Source organism: Callionymus lyra, chromosome 5, assembly GCF_982586985.1.
Source record: "Callionymus lyra chromosome 5, fCalLyr1.hap1.1, whole genome shotgun sequence".
NCBI lineage: Eukaryota > Metazoa > Chordata > Actinopteri > Syngnathiformes > Callionymidae > Callionymus > Callionymus lyra.
The window spans coordinates 9908833-9930999 of NC_141822.1; the positions used below are offsets into that span (position 1 = coordinate 9908833).

General features: G+C 35.6%; 1 protein-coding gene across 1 annotated transcript in view; it reads left to right on the forward strand.

Moving 5' to 3' along the window:
- astn2 (astrotactin 2) overlaps nucleotides 1-22167 on the forward strand; it is a 407558-nt gene that overhangs the window by 246502 nt on the left and 138889 nt on the right. The window contains exons 12-13 of the mRNA XM_087790735.1: nucleotides 10470-10636; nucleotides 16638-16826. Of these exons, the coding sequence (XP_087646861.1) occupies nucleotides 10470-10636; nucleotides 16638-16826 (356 nt within the window). The remainder of the gene's footprint in view (nucleotides 1-10469; nucleotides 10637-16637; nucleotides 16827-22167) is intronic.

Genomic DNA, 22167 nt, shown 5'->3' on the forward strand with positions numbered 1-22167 from the left:
TACCTCAAAACGATTAAAAATAAATAAATGTACTAAATTCTATTGAAAGAAATGAAATCCTTGTTACATAAACAGCACTTTACCAAATGCTGTAGGAGTCCGTCAGGGATTTTCTCCCGGACAATCGGAATGAGAACAGCGACAAGTGTTCGAATAAAAAACAGAGTCAGAATCCAGTTTTTACAAACAGCAAGGAGTGGAGAGGCGCTTCTCACGGCTCGTCCCAAACCACTGAAGAACCTCTCTCCTTGCTGGCTTTTTTATTCCATATTTCAGATGACGACACACTTGAATACAAACAGTTTGTTCATTTGTTGCTGGACGCAGCCAGTGAAGAACTGTTTTCTGTATGAGTCAGTGAGCGCAGCGTCATCTCCTGCACGCTGAGTTCAGCTCCTTTATCTTGCTGAAGGTCACTGTATCTTAACAAACTGTCATTTCTCGGGAAACGAAACTCTAACTGGGCACATTCCTTCCAGCTCATTGTGAGTCCCTTAAGGTATCCTCCTCGCTGGCACGATTTATACAAGATGAGATATTTCAATATTATGTTGTGTCTTAATTCCTAAAAAAAATAGATAATAAAATGTATAAATTCCTGTAACAAGTAAGTTGTATTGTGTATGAAGTTCGTCAAAATGTCTTTATTTATGATTGTGTTTGTATTATATTTTTATTTTGGTATTATTTACTTCATGTTTTAGACCAGGGGTCTCCAAACTGATCCTCAAAGGGCCGGAGTGGTGCAGGTTTTTCTTTCTACCAATTAAGAGGACACCTTTGAACCAAGAGTCTTAGGAGTGGAACCGGTTGACTGTCAGTCTTGTGTAGCTCGTTTCAGCTGAAAGCTCATAATTGACCAATTGGAACAAAAACCCTGCACAACCCCTGACCCTTTGAGCACCGGTTTGAAAAGCCCTTGTTTTAGACGTCCAGGCACTGTATGATTTTAATATTACTGCTGAGTCTAGTTGACTCCAAACTTCTCTTCAGGAGCTGTCGCTCTGATATTCCTAATGCTTACATAATAAGGTAGAGTGAATGGGTTTTTGTAACTGACATTTTTAAAATAGCGAAAAGAGCTTTAAACAAAAAAAAAGCAAATAGCAAAGCAGATGTTTTCTGATTGAAATATGGACACTGTGTTTCCTGGGGAAGTATTCAGGTACTGATGCACTCTGGGAGCTCCCACTGTTCTACCTGATAAACTTTAAAACAAAAACTTTTTTTTATTGAATAATTCTTTAGCTTGTGGTGTTGTTGTTTCATGTGAGAAATAAAAGAAAATGTTCTCAGACTTATTTAATTTTTTATTGCACATTTATTTTATCTTCCCTGAAAGCGGTCTGAAGCAGATGGTTCCATATGCCTACTGGGATTGTCTCGCACATTTTTTTATTTTTTTCAAACTACTCGCAGTAAAGATCCCAAAGTTTCTCTGTCAAAACAAGTTCATTACAATCAGGAGAAGATGGATGCTCGTGTCAAAGGCCTCATTGTAAGACACTCTGGTATGGCGTCCTAGTGTGCAGGAGTTTATTAAAATGTGGCAGCCCCCTCAAGAAATCCAATGATGAGTTGTCGATGTGCAGCCAGAGTTCCGCTTGGTTGCTTGTGGTTTGCATTAAGTTTTAGCAGGCAGGAGGAAATGGAGACTCCACAGGAATATAAAGCCTCTTCATAGTTGTGTTTTTTTCCACCCAAGCAACTCATATACGTCAACTGACGATTGAGCATCCAGACGGTTCGGCCGTGGTCCGCTTCACTTAGACACGATTACTATTGATTTTTTAAGGCTTTTAATGGCACATAGAAAAAATTAATTTTAATTATTATTCAGTCCTTCTGTAATGTTGATTAAAAAAGGGGACAGAGCATGTCGATTGGTGATCCATGCAAAAAATTCCAGCCACCAATTTAGAGAATGGAAAAGTGCCTGATCTGTTTTAACTTGTCGGGTATAGTAAAGCGGCTTTTAAGAAATAATCTCTGGACAAAACAGAGAAATTCTTACTCATTTCGACAGCTCGGTCTCTGCAGAGAGTTTCGTCTAATGAGGTTTCATGAAGCGTCATAACTTTTGCTAATGACTGAAATGTACCATTTGCCAGAGTAGGTTAGTGAGTAAGTAAGTAATTATTATTTGTAAAGGGCCTTTCGCAGACCAGGGTCACAAAGCGCTTAAACAACAAACAATACACAGTTAAAATACATACTTTAAAAGACAACATAGAGGCAAACACAGAAGCGACAAGAAAGGTAAGAAAAAGCTAAAATAAAAATGTCTTAAGATGTTTCTTGAAGGAGTCAGTAGATCATCAAACACAGAGATCGTTCCAAAGCTTAGGAGCAACAGTCTGGAAGGATTTCTCTCCTCTGGTCTGGAAGCGTGTTCAGGAACCATCAGTAGATTCTGATCCACAGACCTCAGAGCCCGAGCTGGTGTGTAAGGCTGGATCAGATCACTGATGGAAGGAGGAGCCTGACCATGAACAGATCTAAAGGTTAAAATCGGACTTTTAAAATTGATCCTGAAAAGAAACTGGCAGCCAATGAAAGGTTTAAGGATCAGGGAAATGCAAGTTCTTCTACTAGAGCGGAAAAATCACCTTAGTCCAGATACAGAGCAGTTCATGGAGGTCATTTTGAGTCTAAGAAGATTTGTGTACGATCCCTGTAGCGCCGTGAATAAACCAAGCTGACTGAAGTGAACTGTATAGATATAGATATTGTAAAATATACAGTACAAAATGTATTAATTCCAATAATTAAAATACTTTTCTTTGTCTCATTTCAAGGCAGGTTTTAATCTAAATAAGAGCTCTGTAGCTCAAATATTACTCGAGTTACATCCCTTTAAAAGTTGAAAAGTCCTTCAACTTTTTTGGCTTTCTTTTAGCAGCTTCCACGCCATTTTTCGGAATCTTTCGTGAACGGTCGAAAAATAAGGACCAGCACCCCTTTAAGTCCTTGCAAGGCATATTAAAGGGACAATTACTTGGCCTTTGAATTCTTCATTTAAAATAACATATGTAAATCTTCTGAACATCTCTGGGCAAAAATAACATGGAATCCAAGATGATAATTCTAGGCTGCGTGAATACTTTGTCAATAAGTCACGCTGCGCTGTAAAAGGGCCGCACACGCCCCAGACAATCATCTGTTACGGCACTTCTAATGAGAGCTGCTCTGCACACAATGAAGTTTACCCTCCCTCGTAATTGACTCAACCTAATTAGGTATATTGTTAGTGTCACATCAGCACGAGGAGATCCAACATTTCATATTTAATCATTGAACTGTGTATGAACGTAACATTCACTCCAGAAATATGAACAAACATACGTGTGCTCTAATGAATCTTCACTTTTCAAATGTGATTTGGTTTTTCATGAACACTTGGAGTCCATGATTTACTCACAATAGAAACAATTTCATGGTTCACAAATTTTGAATTTGGCATAAGGTAATATCTTGTGCATTCATAGAGCTCTTGAGAGAGTTGTATTGTTAAATAATGACCACAGCTTTTAATTGAGATGTTGCAACTTTCTAAATAAATGTTATTGTAAATATTACTTTTTTAATGTTTATTATTTACCAAACATACCATCAATTTTAACCGTCTTTGGAAAAGAACAGACACAAAGAATCACATTGATTTAAATTGACATTATGAAACCAGATTATAATAGATTTAATTTATATTTTTGTATTAAAAGTGTATATACTGTATATATAATTTCATATTTTACAATTATGATACTTTCCTGGGCTATTGTTCGACTTGTTTAAACTATTACAAAGTTCTATTCTACTGTCTAGCAAACAAATAATAACAACATGTTATATTTATTTTTTTCTTCTTTTTGATAAATCACCCTGAACTTGGACCAATAACAAGTGGACTTATTTTTGCAGCATGGAAAATAGAACTAAAGCAAACCTCTCAGAGGACTTTCATTTAAAGCAAAGGTACTATTTACCACAAGCTCTACGTAGACACCTTTTTTACACACTTAGAAAATAGACAAAAAGCAGGGCCAAAGATGCCACCAAGCTGAGACGAAAACAAACATATATACCAAGCTATAAACCTGGAAAGAATGGTAATAAAAAAAAAGAAGAATAAAACCGACACGTTAAATGTTATAAATTAAAGGACAAAGCAAAAGTAACGTGTCAATACAAGCGTACAACAGGAAGAAAAAACAAAAGAGGAAGAAACTAAATGCACGTTGAGATTCATAAACACACAGGCATATTTTATCCAGAAAAGGATAAAAGGCCTCAGGAAAATAGATGATAAAGAAATGGGAAAACTTTGGACTAGTCAACTTGGCCAAGCCGCAGATGTAACAATCTGATACAACGGACTGGAACAAGGAATCTTGTGTTGCAGCCAGATGGGCGCTGGTTCAAGATCGCTTCTGACAGTGTCATTGATTCGTCAAATTAAACTAAAAAAGGGGAAGGCACAGAAAAAAAGTGACAAAATGAAAGCAAATAAAAAACACTCATATTAAAACAAAACAAGGTTCAAAATGTTTTATTTTATTTGTCTTCTTAATTGTCATTTTGAGAAAGTTGTAAACTTTAGGTTCCTTAGATAGATAAATACAAGTTATAGTTGCAGTGAAAATAAATCAGCTGGTAAATGTGTTCTATCTTTTTTTATTTCAAAAATAAACATATTTACAATGTAATTCTCAAAACCCTCATCTGGTGTATATTTGTAGTATAAATATCTTCTTTGTGAACTGAAAAAACACAACGTTTTTTAACAAAACGTCTTGCAAATGGAGAACATCCTGTTTGTTACGTGGTTGTTATAGTTGTTCCATGAAAATAAAAATGATTTTTTTGAAGCAGGACTGAGTTGGAAAAGTTTGTTTTTTATTGGGTCGTTTCCATCAGACGTCATGTTAATGGCTTTAAAAATGTCTTGTCAAATAAAAACGACATGCATTTTGTTCCGAGACCAAAATATGTCCAAACATCATCTTTGAAAACTGCTGGAGTCAACTGTATCATCTTGTCCACAGCCGTGGTTAAAAAAGAACCTGCGTAATGATGAATAATTTATAAATTAGCGAAGCCGTTTAATGATCTATAACCGTCTTCAGAGTCGTTACATTTTAGATTCTCTTCAAGAAGGAACAACAAAGTGAAAACACAAGCTTTTAATATGAAGCCGTCAAGACGAGACCAGAGGATCGAAGAAAAGAAACGTCCTCAATACAAACATAAATCCAAAGTTCTGAATTCAAACACTTTTCGGTTCAGACAGTATGTCTCAGCGGGGGCCTGTTTTTCACCCTCCAAAGGGTTTTTTATTCATATTTTGTCTCAGCAAAAATAAAAAGCTGTATCTGATTTAGGGGAAAAAAAAAGAGCAACAGAGGAGCTGCAGGGCACCTATCTCCGATATCATCAAACCCGATAAAGCTGTCAGCTGCGCTGTTAATGCTCAATTTTCTCAGCGTACGCCCGCCGCCGTGATTTAGATCTTCAGAACTCTTTTTTTAAGGACCCTTTGAAACGTGTTGGTTTTTTTTTTTTTGGATCTCTTTTTTTTATGTTCGACTATTATTCATTTTTTCCTACCACTGAAAACATCCCACTAGACATTAACGTTCGCTTGTTTTGTTTGCTTTATTATGTCAATTTAAGCAGAATCCTTCAGGGAATCGCATTTACAGGCTGTCTTTTTATTTATTTCACATTAAATGTATCATTTTTCTGGTTAAGTAGCTGGCTAGTTAAATCTGTTGTGGACAGAATTGTGTTTGATAATTAATAATAAGCCTTTTTGGAACGGTTTATTGTATCCCTGGATTCAATTTTAAGTGAATAGAAACTTTTTTTGCAGATTATAGCAGCATTCTTTATTTATAATCCCCTGTTCACATTAAGATCACGTTCAGTGCTAACATATAAAAAAATAAAGAATCAAAAATACTCTTTATTCAGAAATAAAAAGAGACTATAAAAGCACAGAGACAGCGTCTACGTCAACCAAGGTTTTCTCATTAAAAATGTTTTGCCGTGATGTTATAAATAAAATACAAATCAATAAAATAAATTGTATCATTTAAGATTTGTGTTTGGCTCACAAAAAAGCTTTCGGTCTCAGGTGATGAGGATTGATGAGCTGATGTAGCATCGTCTTTATTTTCAGAGCCTCTAGATGTCGCTCTTTGCTGCATAATTATTTGTTGAACTACTTTTTTAATGAAACTTCTGCAGTTCATAGAAACACCAAAATTGTATATAATGTACCTTGTCTCAATATCAAGTTTAAATTGTCATTGGTTGGGTTAAATATGTACCAATTTATTTTTAAATATCTGGCGACATTCAAGATCGTTTTGAAAAAGGAAAAATAATATTTATGATATATAAAAGTTGTTGTTTTGGATATAACTGCTTTATTATAATTTTTAAAACTCTAAAAACAGTAACTTTTTGATCAGGCGTGTTAGAAGATATGGATACAATGATATATCGTAGTATTTTTTCACAGTACTTTGTTGCACATGTGCAATGTGCACATTTTTTTCTGTGGTCTTACAAATCTTTCTTTTCATTTTTCACTATAGTTATTTTATGATTTACACTTTACAGTGTGATTTAAATAAAAGTATTTAATTTCTAAATTAATGTGCAAATATACACTGCTTCATGGTATATTTTTGTGTTGCAAAAAAAGTGAGGAAAAATATATAAACTTAAATATTGCAATATTTCTTTCCTCCATACTGTCTTGCTATTCAACAGTACTGTATCAATTTGAGTTGTATAGTTATTTTATGGTTTATATATCAGAAAACTTCTACATTTCCGTGTTGCATTTAAACTTCCGGCCACTATATGGCAGCAGTCATTACGTTCTCGGCAGATAAACAAACTATTAAATCCTGCGAGATCCTGGCGATGCCTGAGGACGAGAGAATACAGTCGACTCCAGCAGCTTTTAAAGCTGATGTTTGGACATATTTTCGTTTGAAAACAAATGAAAGCAGTTACGACTTCATCAAGAGTCATGTGGTCTGTAAATTCTACAACATCAGAGCAGAGTACTCGGCAATAATACTTATATATATATATATCCAAAAATATATATCCAGAGCAAAAGGCAAGACATATTTTGGTACCTCATATTTGATTTTGTTCGGATAAAATAATTTGCCTAAAATGAATCATTCAAGATGTAATAGAGTCATAGCAGTAACTCACAGAACTTTCACTCCTTAACTCACCTGGCAAAGCTACTTATGAATCTCACACATACACACAATATATATAATACGTAATAACACTGGTAACATGTAGCTTGAAAGATAAACCCACTAAAAATACAAAACATAACCCAGATGAAGTCTTTTTTTTTTTTTTAATAACGTCTATAAAAATATTAACATTTTTGAAATATCACATAAATTCACTGAACATTTCCGTTTTGGTCAACATTTTGCGTGAATTATTACTGCTTCAACAGTTAAAAACAAAACCCCCTATTTACCATTCATTATTGAGGAAGTGGTATTTCTGGCATTTTTTGCTACTACCAAGTAGTAATTTAACATTTAGTTTTCAATTTTTAAGAATAATTCTAGCTTGATAACTTTGACTGACTTCTTACTCGACTGTGCGAAATGGTAACAAACAGGCTGGAGTTGTGTTTGTTAATTTGCTCCGTGTCTCTTGCTGTGTATATATATATATATTTTTTTAATGAACAGCTTGCAATTAGCGACGTCTGCCCGGATCAATTGCCATCAGTGTCGTGCCAACGTGGGCAGAATTTTTCCACCGGCTCTTTGTCACCCTGTCGCACTTGATCCGTCTCTTTCAAACTCGCTCGGAATTAATTGATGTGAAATGCAAACCCCTCATTTTCGCGCGCCCTTAAGTCTTGGGTGAGTCGTGCGAGCGGAGACGACACGCGGCGAGAGACTTTTGCTAATGACTAACCTTAAGCTCTTTTGTTCTGCCACAAAGTGCTTCATGACAGTTGAGAATTACAGGCAGTTATTAACAAAGCTCCGACTCACCGGGACATGTCATCCACTCATGTGTGGGGTTTTTTATTTTATTTTATAGGGATGATAACCAACATTTTCTCATCCTCAGAGCCCACTAGATGGCGGTGTTTTGCGGTAAAATATTGAGGTTTAAGCACCAGTTGTAAATCTGGTGATGGGTCGATGAAGCTTCATGAACCAGTGTCATCATTTTCACGGCTTAAAAGTACTAGGAGGTTTCATTTAAATAGTCGCTCGAAGCTAAAGATTATGAAGCAAAGAGTGCCATCTAGTGGGCTCTTAACATAAGCACAATGCTTCATGAAGCTTCATCAAGAGACGGAAGAAAAACACAAACAAAACAAAGCCATATAATAGTATTTAAAGATGACTTTGAATCATGTCGGTCACAGTATTAGGACATAAGAGAGATAAGATAAGCAGCTATGATATTTTATGTTTACTGTATAATTTGTGATCGAAAGAACAAAAAAATACAGATTGTAACTGAATTTGTTTGTCTTTAAGTAACAATAGTAATGTAAAGGAAAACAGAGAAAAATCCTGTCAAATCCAATTAGGTTTTGATGAAAATGTTGTTGTTTTTTTTTAAAGCATTTGTGTCACAAAAGAAAAATGACTGTTTCAATGAGTCATACATCATGTCAACTGAGTTTGAACGCTAATGAGAAAAGCATCTCATGATCTGTTTTATCCATTTTTGATCAGCTTGATTGTTTCCAATAAGTTATTGTTACCGTCTGTCCTCTCGTGGTTCCTACATCAGCCGTTCCCTTTGGTTAGAACAGCTTCGCTCAAACTGTCCTGTCGCTGTTTCACTGAAGTTCAAGACTCATTTGAGTTCAAACTGAATGACTTGTGTTGATTTACACCTGATTATTTATGATAGTTACCGTGTTTTCCCTCATAACATTTGGAGACTATAGGGGCAAGAACATTATTTAATTAAAGCATAATAAATTAATAATATATATGTTTTACTCTCTTATTGGTACCTTATAGACTCGAGCATATTCCTTTTAACACACTGATGTTTATGCTCATTTAATTAATGTTATAAAGTAAAGTTTTTTTTTTCCCACGCTATCAAATCTACCGTTGCCTTTACTATGCGATATAACCGACCAGTCAATGCAATGATTCCTTTCAACAAAGTAAGAATGTTTTTTTTCTCATTTTTGTTTACCTACTGTAAATTATTTGACCTTTTTTTCAGTCAAATGAAAATAAACGACAGCTGTAATTGTTCTTTGACATTATGCATCATACTATATAATGCATGCAAATCACAAAATTTGTATTAAGAGTATGGAATTGTATAAAAAGATATGCTCGATTTTCACTTGCCACCATCATCTTTCACGTTCCATCTTTTATTGGTGGCGATCTGTTCATCCATCTGTATTAAAGTATTAAAAATAATGTATATCTCACAAACAAACTTCAATTATAAAGACTTTTCAAAGTATTTTCTGGAACAATTTGTCATGTCAAGGCTTCAATACAAGAGGGACGAAGATGAAGACGAGGACAACTGAGCTTCAGTCGCTACATTAAAATGAACAAACATTTCTGTCTATAACTGTAAAAAGGAACAAATTACTCTGAAAATAATCCCAACTCTTAGTCGACATGAGGGTGAGTAGAAAATGGGAGCTTCAGGTTAAGAACAAGCTTAAAATATAGACTTGTTTAATTCTTTTTTCGAAACAATGTAATTTGTGGGATTCGGTGCAATACAATACAGACGAGCAGTATGGAGAGGTTTTTTTTGTCTTTTTGGAAGAGGTTGAAGGATAAAAATGAGCACCATTCATGTACAAACATTTGTGCCTGTTTTTAGAAAATGGTTTTAACTTTGGAAAACCCACACAAGAGCTTATTAACTCAACGTACAACTTTGTAACTCTGAGGTTAAAGAACCAGAAACCTCCCACGGTCAATTATTTAACAACATTTTGACTTTTCTACCTTATAAATGTCCTATAGAAAGCCTTGAAAACCATTTGCAGAATAAACTTCTAATTGAATGTCTGGAGTGTATTGCTCCAAAACAAATTTATTTTCCCCTTTATTGCATCATAAATCCATGAAAATATAATTTCTTGTGAAATGGGTTCTCGTCTCCGGGATGAAATTGGTTGAGGAAATCCTGGATTTTCGAGTCGATCATTTTTTTTTTTTTGCTTTAGTTCGCTGTTTCTTCAACACCGTGTTTCTTCAACACCGTGTTTCTCTCTCGCTCTCTTTTCTTTTCAAGAATCCCACTTCTGACGCTATCTTCGCTCCCTCAGTGCTTCTAATTAAAATGCACATGCTGACCTCTGCGCCTCACTCTCGCTAATCTATTCATGCTCCTTACCCGTCTCCCACCCACTGACCCATCTTCCTTTCCTCTGCTTTTTCTTCCTCCCCCTGCAGTGTCCTGATGGGCTGCGGCCAATGAAGGACGGCTCGGGTTGCTATGACTACTCCCAGGGCATCGACTGCACCGACGGTTTTAACGGCGGATGCGAACAGCTGTGTCTGCAGCAGATTGTGCCCCTCGAACATGACCCGAGTTCCAGCAATGTGCTCATGTTTTGTGGGTGAGGATCAGTTACAGCAAAGACAGTTTGTGGACAAAAGATCATCTTCTTTCAGGAGTAAATAAACTCCCGAGTCGAAGGAATACAATGCGATATGGTTCCGATATCAAAAAAAACTTTTTTTTTTTTGTCACCTTAAATAAGGGTGAGTTTTGCAAAATTTAAAAAATGAAAATGCACATTATTTCTCCATAAAAAGTTAATATTGACTGAGAAATTGTTGAAAAGAAATCAGAATCCTTGGATTATTTTAACATAAAATGCATGTATATCTTTCTTAATCATCCTCAGATTTAATGATATTAATCTTCAAAACTACTATTTCTATTAGTATAATGAGTGTAATAACAGCTAAATGCTAGTGGCTTGTTCTTACCATTGTGTACTTGTATTTGTCTAGTGGTATTTTGCTTTTCTACGATAAAAAATATACCGACTCCTCTTATAAAATTGATCCCTTAAATTAAAAAAGTAAAAATATATGAAGTTTTATTAAAGCAGCTCTTGGTAGGTTGGGTACCTTAATATTTTTGTACTAAAATATTTTCATAAAACTTGGTTCATATACGGTGACTTGAGGTGTTTTGTGTGATTTTTATTTTTACTGTAAAAGTTCCTGGGGATGGTGTGAATCGCTTTAATATGAATAATAAATTATATTTTTATATTATATAGGAATAAAAGCAAAAGCTAAAAGTCAAATAAGTGAGACATACAAAAACTAATTCCTGCGTCCTTTTTTGGTTCATGTACTGCTTTGTAAAAAGTCTCTGCAAGCTCAGGGATCGTGATGCAAAAAATGTTACCTTGGATTCATGCACGCAAAAAGATTTAAACATTCTTAAAGGAGGCCAATATATAGTATCAGTTTAAGTTTGTGACACAACAAAATGTATATGTACCTCACTAGAAGTAGTAACCGGAGGTAGTTTTAAGGTAAGGTAAGGTAAGGTAAAACTTTATTGATCTCTCAGGAGGTCTCCTTCGAGAAATTGTTTTTTACCAATAGCCAACAATTTTTCATAAACATAAAAAGTAATACATAAAAAATAAAATAAGAAGAAGAACATAAAGAGGAAGAACAAGATGACACAATCTAAGTCTAAAGATAAAGACAAAGAACATAGGTCAAAGGATACAAAGAATAACATAGAACAGAACATCCAGATACTCTCACTCCACTCCTGCCCCCGAACTCAGAATTGTACAATTGAATAGCCAGAGGGATGAATGAGTCCCTGAGTCTATTAGTTTTGCACCTGGGTAGGAGCATTCGTGCTTCATTCTGCTTCTCTGCTCACTGATGACAGTGTTCAGAGGATGACTGTCATCATCCATGATGGACAGTAGTTTGTTCAATGATCTCCTCTCAGCAACTGTCACCAGTGAGTCCAGCTTCATTCCAACCACAGAGCCAGCCCTCCTGATCAACCTGTCCAACCTGTTGACACTCCTCTTGGACACATTTCCACCCCAACACACCACAGCATAGAACATGACACTGGCCACCACAGTCTGGTAGAACATGCAGAGGAGCTTTGTTTTATTATTGCTTTTTGTTTTTATTCTTTGAGGCTCAATTTGTGATTTATTAATTCCACCAAAATCAATTCAACATCAATTTTACATATATTCATATTTATTTCCAGTCCTTACCTTCTCTTAAACACTGGAAAATGAACAATAACTTAACTTAAACTGGTGTACTAAAAAAGATAGTTCCAACATGTAAACAAATGTTACTAGTATTTCCAGTTTTAAATATAAGTGTGTTACTGCATTCGTGCTTGAACAAATAACCAGAGGGAGACCTGGTGGAAACAAATCATGGAAAAGTCGCAGCAGGAGCGAGCTGACAGTGGATGGATGTCTTCTTCGCCTGTGAGGAACGACATAAGCTTCAACAGAACATTAGGTTTCCAATCACTCGGAGCGAAGACACCTGCATTAAAAGGCAATTTGGAAACAACTTTACGTCACCATGAGGGAGCAGTGAAGGTGAAAAACCTTGTTTTAATAACAGCACTTGATGGAATTGTTTTGGTTAAAAAAAAAAAAAAAAGGAGAGTGTAGCGACTTTGAGGTTTTGTTTGTTTTGCTTGGAGATGAAGCTGTGATTGGTCAGGAATTCTTGGGTCGTTTCTCGATGCTGCATCAAGAGAGCTATTGTTTGGTTTTAATATGAGTAGGTTTCTTAACACTAAGGTAAGGTAAGGTAAGGTAAAACTTTATTGATCCCCCAGGAGGTCTCCTTTGGGAAATTGTTTTTTTCCAATAGCCACAGAAAATACAGCAATTTTTCATAAAAAATAAATCAAAATAAATCACAATAAAAATAAAATAAGAACAAGAACATAAAGAGAAACTACTTCTACTACTACCACTACTGCCATCTTGTACCCTTTAAGTCCATGTATACAGCATTTGACAATTAATTAAATGAATTATATTTAAAAAGTATAGGTAAAATTGGGATTACAGTAATAGGTGGAAATTATAATGTAGGTAGCAATGAGCTGCTTGGCAGCGTTTAGGGATTGTTAGGTTTAGGGATTGTAAGGTTTAGGGATTGTAAGGTTGTTTTTTTGGACAATTTTTCATTCATAAATTCAATCCATTTGAATGGCAGCCCCAGATAGATTCGAGCCAAGGTCTCTATCAAAGGGAAATTCACCAAAAATTAAAACTTCACTTATTTTCTACTGACCTTCATTATGACTCGTGGTTGGGAGAGTTTTAAGAGTAATCTGTTCCTTTGTTTGCATTACAGGCCAAAATGTACATTCATTTGATGGTCGCGGATGGTCTTTGGCCAAAAAGACAGAGCAAAACACATCCAAATCCCTCAATAATGCTCGTCTGTAACATCCCTCATGCATATAAATACAAATTACTTCCTTACTTACTTACATTAAAGCCTCGATATTATAAAAATTAAATAAGTCTTGTTTAAATGAGGTCATTTTTAGCAAGTTTCTCAGAAACTGCAAACTAGCACAACAAATATAAGTACGCAGGAATACCGCTGAACCAATATTTACTCTTTACTCCTAGCTTCCGCTAAAAACAATCTTAAAATACAGACTTATTACATTTTTTTGCAGAACAATTTTTCATGTTGAGGCTTCAATACAAGAGGGACGTTGCAGACGAGCAGTATGGAGGTATTTGGATGAATTTAAGTGTCTTTTGGACAAGAAAGATGATGAAAAGTGAGCACCGTTCACAACTTTCTTATGGACATACCTGCACACTTTTGCCTTTAACTCCACAGAGATCCAGACTGCTCTGAAAATAACATATAAAAAGTCTTAAAGCCTCCAAAGACTCAGTGACAAGATGCTTTTTTTTCCCCACTTGGTCCTTTTCCATGGTCCTGGACTTAGAGGGGCTGATCCTCATCCCAGATGCTTTACTTTTTGCCCCGACAGTTGAAAAAACATCATGTTTCTAGATCCTCCCTCAGAGATAGGTTGATGTCTGTCCACCATGTGAAGAGAAACCTTTATACGGTGACCTGGGTTAGACCCAGGACATGCTGCCGAGATTTCATTCTCTCAGATATAGACTTAGTCCGGGTCTCTCCGCACAGACGTGCCCGCCTGCGACGTCACAGGTGGATTGACTGTGACATTTAAAAAAAGAGGTCATCTTTCTTGCCGGGATTTATGTCTGTCAAAATAACTTTGGTAAAGGTTATTCGACGGATAACCATCATATGCGGCTGGTGACTTTCCCACACTGTAGATAGTGACGGTCTGATGAAGCTTCATAAAGCTCTGCCAGAAACCGTTTAAATTATTGTTTTTTTAATGGGTATAGCGCCATCTACTGAGCTTGGGAATTGTCACCACCGCTTCATGAAGCTTCATCGACCTATTTCTAATTTATTGTTTGGTCTCTAATGAGTTATGCGAGCCAACTGTTGACCTATTTAGCTCAGTTTTATTTAACATTTAATTAAATTAATTATATTTCAAAATGTAAAAAGAGAATTTTAAGGTGCAAAAGTAAATGAGAACTACAGTAGTGGGCGACTATTATAATTGCCAGGTTACCCAGATTTGTCAAGAATATCTTAAGTGCTAAGATCTTCTTTGGAGCGCTCTTAAGAACGATGTGAAAGGAAGAAGTGTTGGTTCTTAGCTTAAGAAGATCTTCCCTTAAAACAAAAAAAGTTTTTATTGATTTGCAAGTTTTAAGTTTTCCACTCACATCTGCATATATAATTTTCTAGTACTTCATATAAATACTTGTGTTTGTCAGACAGAAATAACTCAGAGTTGAAATGTGACACAAGTTTACTTGTAGAAGCTGTAAAATGCAACGATAAAACCTGGCCTGAGTAATAACGTACAAAAGTCCAGCCTTCTTCATCTGGGGTTCTGATTGGCTGACACACACTTACAATACATGTTGGCAGGATAGGAAATCAATACAATGATTTAACCACATTTTCTACACTACACATTAAAGAAATGAAGCAGATGAAATTGAACTTGCAACTCTTACTATATAAAAGGTGTTGCCACAGTCCACAAGAGGGCTGTGTGTGACTCATGCTCTGATAAATCGAAGGGGGGTGGATTAGACTGGCAAGGATTTCAGTTTCAGCACCACCTCGACGGACAGCTCCCACTAAGAGATCTTGTGAACATTCTGTCCGTGAAAGTTCTCAATTAGGGTCAGGTCATGGTTATCCAAGAGGTACAAAAGCGAGTCAACTGGACTGCGAGTTCTCATCTGGCTCCTAACCCCCAGCTCATTTGGAACTGAAGAAGCTTCTGAGCTTCTTGATTTTAAGGTTCTCCTAAGAAGGCAGAGGAGAACATGTCTTTGAAAAACCTGTATCTTAAGCAATCCCTGTTAGTCAAACCCTTCTTAAGAGAGTGATTTTCTATTTGTATTATTTTACAAGGCCATAAACTCACATTTAAGCTTTTAGCAGAGAATCTCCGAAGAGATTCAAGACACGTTGGGACTCTTTATTAAAGTGAGAGATAGTTCGACCAAAATTTAATTTCCACTTATTTTCTACTCACCCTCATGTCAACAAAGGGTTGTTATTATTTTCTAAGTAATTGTTCCTTCTTTGAGTTAAAGACAAAAAAAATGTTTGTTTAATGTAGCGCCTGTAGTTCAGTTGTCTTCGTCCAAAAAGACAAACACTTAAAATATCAAAATACCTCCACACTGCTCGTCTGTAACGTCTATCTTATAATGAAACCTTGACAAGACAATTTGTTCCGATAAAACTTAAATTAGTCTATATTTTAAGCTTGTTTGTAGTGGTAGTGCAGAATGTGTGTCAGTGCAGAGACATTGGGAACTTGCGTGGGAGCTTCCGCTACAAAAAAAGCTCAAAATATACAGACTTGTTTAAGTTTTATCGAAAGAATTCCTCTTGTCGAGTTGGAACACAAGAGGGACGTTACAGACGAGCAGTATGGAGGTATTTGGATGTTTTTGAGTGTCTTTTTGGACGAAGAAAAGTGACCATGGTTCGCGACCGTTATCTGAAGATACATTTTACCTATAACTACATATCCATATCTATATACTCTTATATAACTCCAATAAGACATGGATTACTCAAACACTTTCCTTACCCTTAGTTGACATGAGAGTGATTAGAAAATAAGTGGTTAATTATCACTTTAAACAATATCGATAATGAACTATGACTTTCCCTTCCTGATACTGACTCTTCAGTTTTAATTCAAAATGATGCTCAAAATATACAACTCAATAACTCTAAACCTCTCCGTTGCAATAGAAAACTTGTGTTTGTTGTTGGTTTTCAATCCAGGAAAAATCACCGATTTGAATATTGTTATGTTCTCCCAGTTTTATTTGTATAATAAGCAGCGTGCGTTGGATTGACAGCTTTGTTTCAAACAATATTTTTTTTTTTTGCTGGTGAGCTTCTAGGCGACACTCAGTTTGGCACCTCACATGTGACACATCCTCACCTGCTGACAGACTCCCTTCCTCTCTGCAGGTGCGTGCAGGAGTACAAGCTGGCAGGAGACGGACGCTCTTGCCTTCTGCTGACAGACAACTGTGAGGGACCGAAATGCCCGCGGCAGGGTGTTCACTTCAATGACACGCTGTTTGGTGAAATGCTGCACGGTTACAACAACAAAAGCCAGCAGGTCAACCTGGGACAGATATTTCAAATGACCTTCAGGTAACTACAAGTTAACATGGCTAGACCTGCACATCAAAACATTGTTCTCTTGTTTCCTGTTGCCGTGCGACAGTAACAGTATTGTGATTCTTCGGCGAGTAAAAGGTACATTTTCGAGATGATATTAGAAGTCAATTGAAATGAATAAGTAAAATACCACTGCTACAGTTTAAATGTTAGTTCAACCAAAATGCTAACCTCTCACTTCGCTACTTCACCTAATGTCGACTAAAGGATGGGATTATTTTCAGGGTAATCCATGTATTTATTATAGGCCAAAATGTACGTCTTCATGAAGGAAGCGAACTTTGCTTTTTTACGTCTTTATTCTCGTCCAAAAACACACTTAAAAACTTCCAAATGCCTCCATACTGCTCGTCTGTAACTTCTGTAACCCTCTTGTATTGACGCCTCAACATGAGGAATTGTTCGGAAAGAAAATGAAATCGATATTGTAAGACACATTACTGCTTCATATAACTGTGTTTCTGGGTGACCTATCACTTGAAATATAGTTTATAGTTTTCTGATAGGAAGATACTTTAATATATATATATAACATTAACATATTAACAGTAATAAAATATAACAGTCCAAAATAGCATGTTAATAATACCTTAACTACATTGTGTCAGATCTTTATGAGAGCAATTTTTTTTTACTCTGCCAATTTTCTTTTCAGTTGAATTATAATCATATATATATGTATATGTATGTATATGTATATAAATTAAATTAAGCTTTCATAACATGTTCATGTTATATATCATGCAACAATACTTTCTCTTTTTTCTTTATGTTGTCAATTTGTATTTTTAAATTAGTTTGTTTTTTTCCAAATATATAAATATATCATAATTGAAACTATAAAAGGTTCAAAATTAACTTTGTTTTTCTTTTTGAAAGAACGTTCTCTATTTCCCGGAAGGTAGTACCGCATTTTAAGATTATTGCATAGCACAGAAAAGATGAAAATTAAAAATGCATGAGTAAAATATTAAATATTACTGTTTAGTATTCTGATATAACGATAAATGTATATGGATGATCTGAAAATATAATAGTAATTATACATATATAATAATCAAATAATATGTGTAAAATCAGTAGTGCTATATATACAGTATATATACTATATATATAGATAGATGGGTGGACAGACAGACAGACAGACAGACAGACAGATAGATAAATAAATAGACAGATAGATATATTCTGTATATATATATATATATATATATATATATATATATATATGTATATGTATATATATATACGTTTTATAACATGCAAGTAGTCAAAAATGTCTTTTTTTAGTTCATACTTTTACTTTTTACTATAATGTCAATTTATCTTGGAAAAATATAGATAACTTATTCATAATAAAAGAAAGGTTCAGAATTAAATTGTTTGTTTGAAAGATCGTTGGCTATTTTTGAAAACTTCCTGGATTTTGAAGCCACAAAAACCCAGTTTTTAATTATGTTAAATACCATTCTGCTTTCATTCTTCGTATTTCTTTGTGTAACGATCCATCATATATACAAGGCTTTCAAATGCTGTCAATCAACTTGGTAATCTTTACCTGCTGTTTTTTTTTTTCTGTGAAAATTCCACCAAAACAAGCCTCTTAAGATTTATGTGGCGAAACTCCCCGGGTTGGATGGCGAGGGTTTGCGTCCGCGTTTGCACAGTGGTGTTTGCGGAGAGAGGAAACGATTGAGTCCAGACTTAACGTATGAAGGTTCTCTGTGAAACTGTCAACTCTGGGGAAAAAACCCCCAAAAAAACCTGGCTTCTCCCGATAAGTCTCTTTGTGGCGAGCGCTTCCAAGAATCGTGCTGGGATGATGAGGGTCTATCTATGCAAGAATACAGAGAGAATATCTGACTTCCTCTGCCTGTCTTTTTGTGCATGTCTCCTCTCTAATTTGCATCGTGTTTGCACTGACAGTGATCAAGGGCAAAGCTGTGCATTATCTGTGTCCTGTGAGAAGCCTGCGCTCGGTCAAATAACGCATCAGGAGAACAAATTGCTCGAACGTATTTGCTGATTTATGAATATGTTAGGACGCTATCAGTCCTCAGCACATATATTTTAAATTGTTCTCCATGCAGGGGTTTACATAAAGCCAACATAACACTGATGGGAAAAAAGTTTTACTGCTGATATTTTTAAGCTGTAAATCGCAAAACGATTTCAGCGTATGGAGTTTGAAATTTAGCATGAATGGTGGATATTGCTGAAGTGCTGGGATCCGTGTCAACCATGATGTGGGTTCAATGGTGTGAAGAAGAAAAAAAAAAAAGGAAAATATCCAGATTGAGTCTGAAATACGTTTTAAAAATCTGCTAATCATGAAACATAGTGACATGTCGGAGTCTGATGAGACTTATTCATTAAGCATGGATCTCATATCTGCAGCCATAATCATAGTTTAATCATCATTTAATGAATTCCAAAGTCTTGGTTTCGTGGAAGAAGCAGAAACCTTTTTTAGATGGATGGATAGATAGATAGATGAATAGATGGATAGATGGATAGATTGATGGATTGATATAATGATAGATGGATAGATGGATAGATAGAATCAAGTCGTAAAACATGAACAAAGTGCAGACAAAAGAACAAAGTCAAGTTTAAAGAACAAGGATCAAAGGAAAAAGGATACGAAGATTAAAATAGAATAGAATCATCTTTTCATTCCACTCCTGCCCTTAGTGCCCAGAGGAGAGAAATCTTTTCAGGCTGTTGCTCCTAAGCTTTGGAACAATCTTCCTCTCTCTTTGCGCTTGATGGAGTCTACTGACTCCTTTAAGAAACATCTTTTAAGACGTTTCTATTTGTTCAGGCTTTTCCTTGATTTTCTGGAACTCCTGTTGTGTTATCAGTTTTATCTTGATCTATGAATATTGTTTTGATTGTTTAAGCACTTTGTGACCCTGGTCTAGAAAAGCGCTATACAAATAAGAATTACTTACTAACTTACTTACTTACTTACTTTAACTCAGAATTATATAATCTAATAGTGCGAGGAATGAATGAGTCCCTGAGTCTATTAGTGTTGCATCTGGGGAAAGCATTCATGAACTCCATCGGCTTCTCTGATCACTGTTTACAGTGTTCAGAAGATGGCTGTCATCATCATCATCATCCCGTAACATGTTAGGAGTGAGGAAAACCACATAAATAACCTGATTAAATCTGCTAGCTCAAAGTAGGGTCTTCTTCATGAGTAGCATTGTCCCGATACCAAAATGTCAGTAGTCAATAACACTACCAGTCAGTTCATTGCTTCGATACTTTTCATTCGCCTTTCATTTTGAAGTACAAAATAATTAAGAGGCGGTGTCTACCGACCCATTCAAATTTGTACAGAACTATCGGTTCTTTTGACAACCCTATTCAGGAGTCAAGAAAATATTGTCAGGTACTGCATGTTCCACTGGATGAGGCCCAGACAATGCTTCTCATCAGAGCAGAAAGTGACAGACCGACCGTCGCTTGTGAAATTATCCAGTGACAAATATGTTCTTTTTGTGAATATACATTGTTTTTGTGTTTTAGAAAGTTTAGTTCAATTGCTCAACTAAAGGTCTGTTCACTAATAAACTTTTTTTTTTTTTAACGTTAGTTTTTTCTTACAGTGGACTAGCACCAAAAGTGAATGCTTTTTTGCGGCACTTTTTTTTCGGAAACTTGTACAGAACCAGATGAGACTTCGATTGTTATTGTTTTTGCTTTAAAGGCCGACGAATGTGAGTCGAGGAACTCTCCCTGGTGAACTTTTTGAAGCTGTTATCAAGGAATATTGTCTAATTGTTAACTCAAGTTAGAATCCAAATATCACGGAACAATTACATCTTGACAACATTAACAGACAATATATACTATATATATAATACAGTCATTGTTGGCTCATTATAAACTTTAACAAACTTCATATGTATTAAACTTAACTTTTTGTTTTACTGTTCAGAGTTTATTTGTATTATCATAAACTTGACAATTGTATTCCCAAAAAGCAAAAATCAGATCTCCAACACAACTAGTTTTTGATTACATACATATTTTATTTACCAGGTCGGCCAAAAAAAAAAAAAGCAATAAATCATATTCAAATACTTTCTTCATTTCTCACACAGGAAATAACTTCTAAGGTGCCGCACACTTTTTTCAAAGCATTTGCCACCAATGTTGAATCCATTAAATATTCATGCTCGCCGAGTATTTCGCACACTCAAAATAATATTAATATCCTCCAGGTTGGAGTTCGCCTCGATGTTAAATTGAAGTTGCGGGCGATTTGGCAGGCGGGTTCTCTATTGTGGGGGCATGTGTCCTTGACGCCGCCTCAGCCTCTTAACTGAATAAGTAGGACACTTCAAGCGGTTGCATAGATTTTCAAGAGGAAGTGCATTTTGAGCAGCAGAAACCGATAAACAATTCAAGGTGCATTGGAGTTTACAGCAAAGGTTAGATGGAGGTCGTATTGATTCGCTCCGCTGGATGCTGAGCGTAGGTGTGCACGTTTGTCGTACAGTCATGCACGTGACCGGAGAAGCGTCTAGGAATGGATGTCTTCACTTTCTTTCACACTTTTATATTAAAGTAATTTCCTACATTTCCTAACAGCAACAAGGTTGCCGGTTCACTTCCATGTCGGGAGGGAGTCAACTTGTGACCTTTCTGTGTGGAGTTTGTATGTTCTCCCCGTGTTGCGGGGGTTTACTCCACAAACTCTGGTTTCCTCCCACTGTGCCATAACATACAGAGGTGGATTAGCAATTTAGGGAAATGTTCTTAGGTATGAGTGTGTGTGTGAATAATAGTCTGTCTTTGTGTGCCCTGCAACAGACTGGCTTCCTGTCCAGGGTGTCTCTCGAAAAAAATCGAATATAATAATATCCATAAGGGAATAAGCGGAAGAAAATGAATGAATGAATGAATGAATGACTAAATTTCTAATATAAATGTATCTAACCATTCTTGCTATATAAAATACGTAAAACACAAAAATGCGTATGAAATTCTAACGTTAGTGTTATTACTGGTACATTTCAGTGTATTTGCAGTGATTAACATGGAAGTCAACAAAGAAAAAAAGTTTTAAACATTTAAACATTGCAGTTAAAAAAAATAAAAAATAGTTGCTATACGGCTCATACATGATTAGCTTTAAGGGAACAACAATTCTGTATAACAGAAAACGAAAACCCCAATTGGCTCCGCTATTTCATCACAAACACAAACAAAACACGCTGTAAATGTTTAATATAATACTTGTGTATATTAAATTAAATCTACACTTGGATAACACAACAATCATACATTGCTTCAT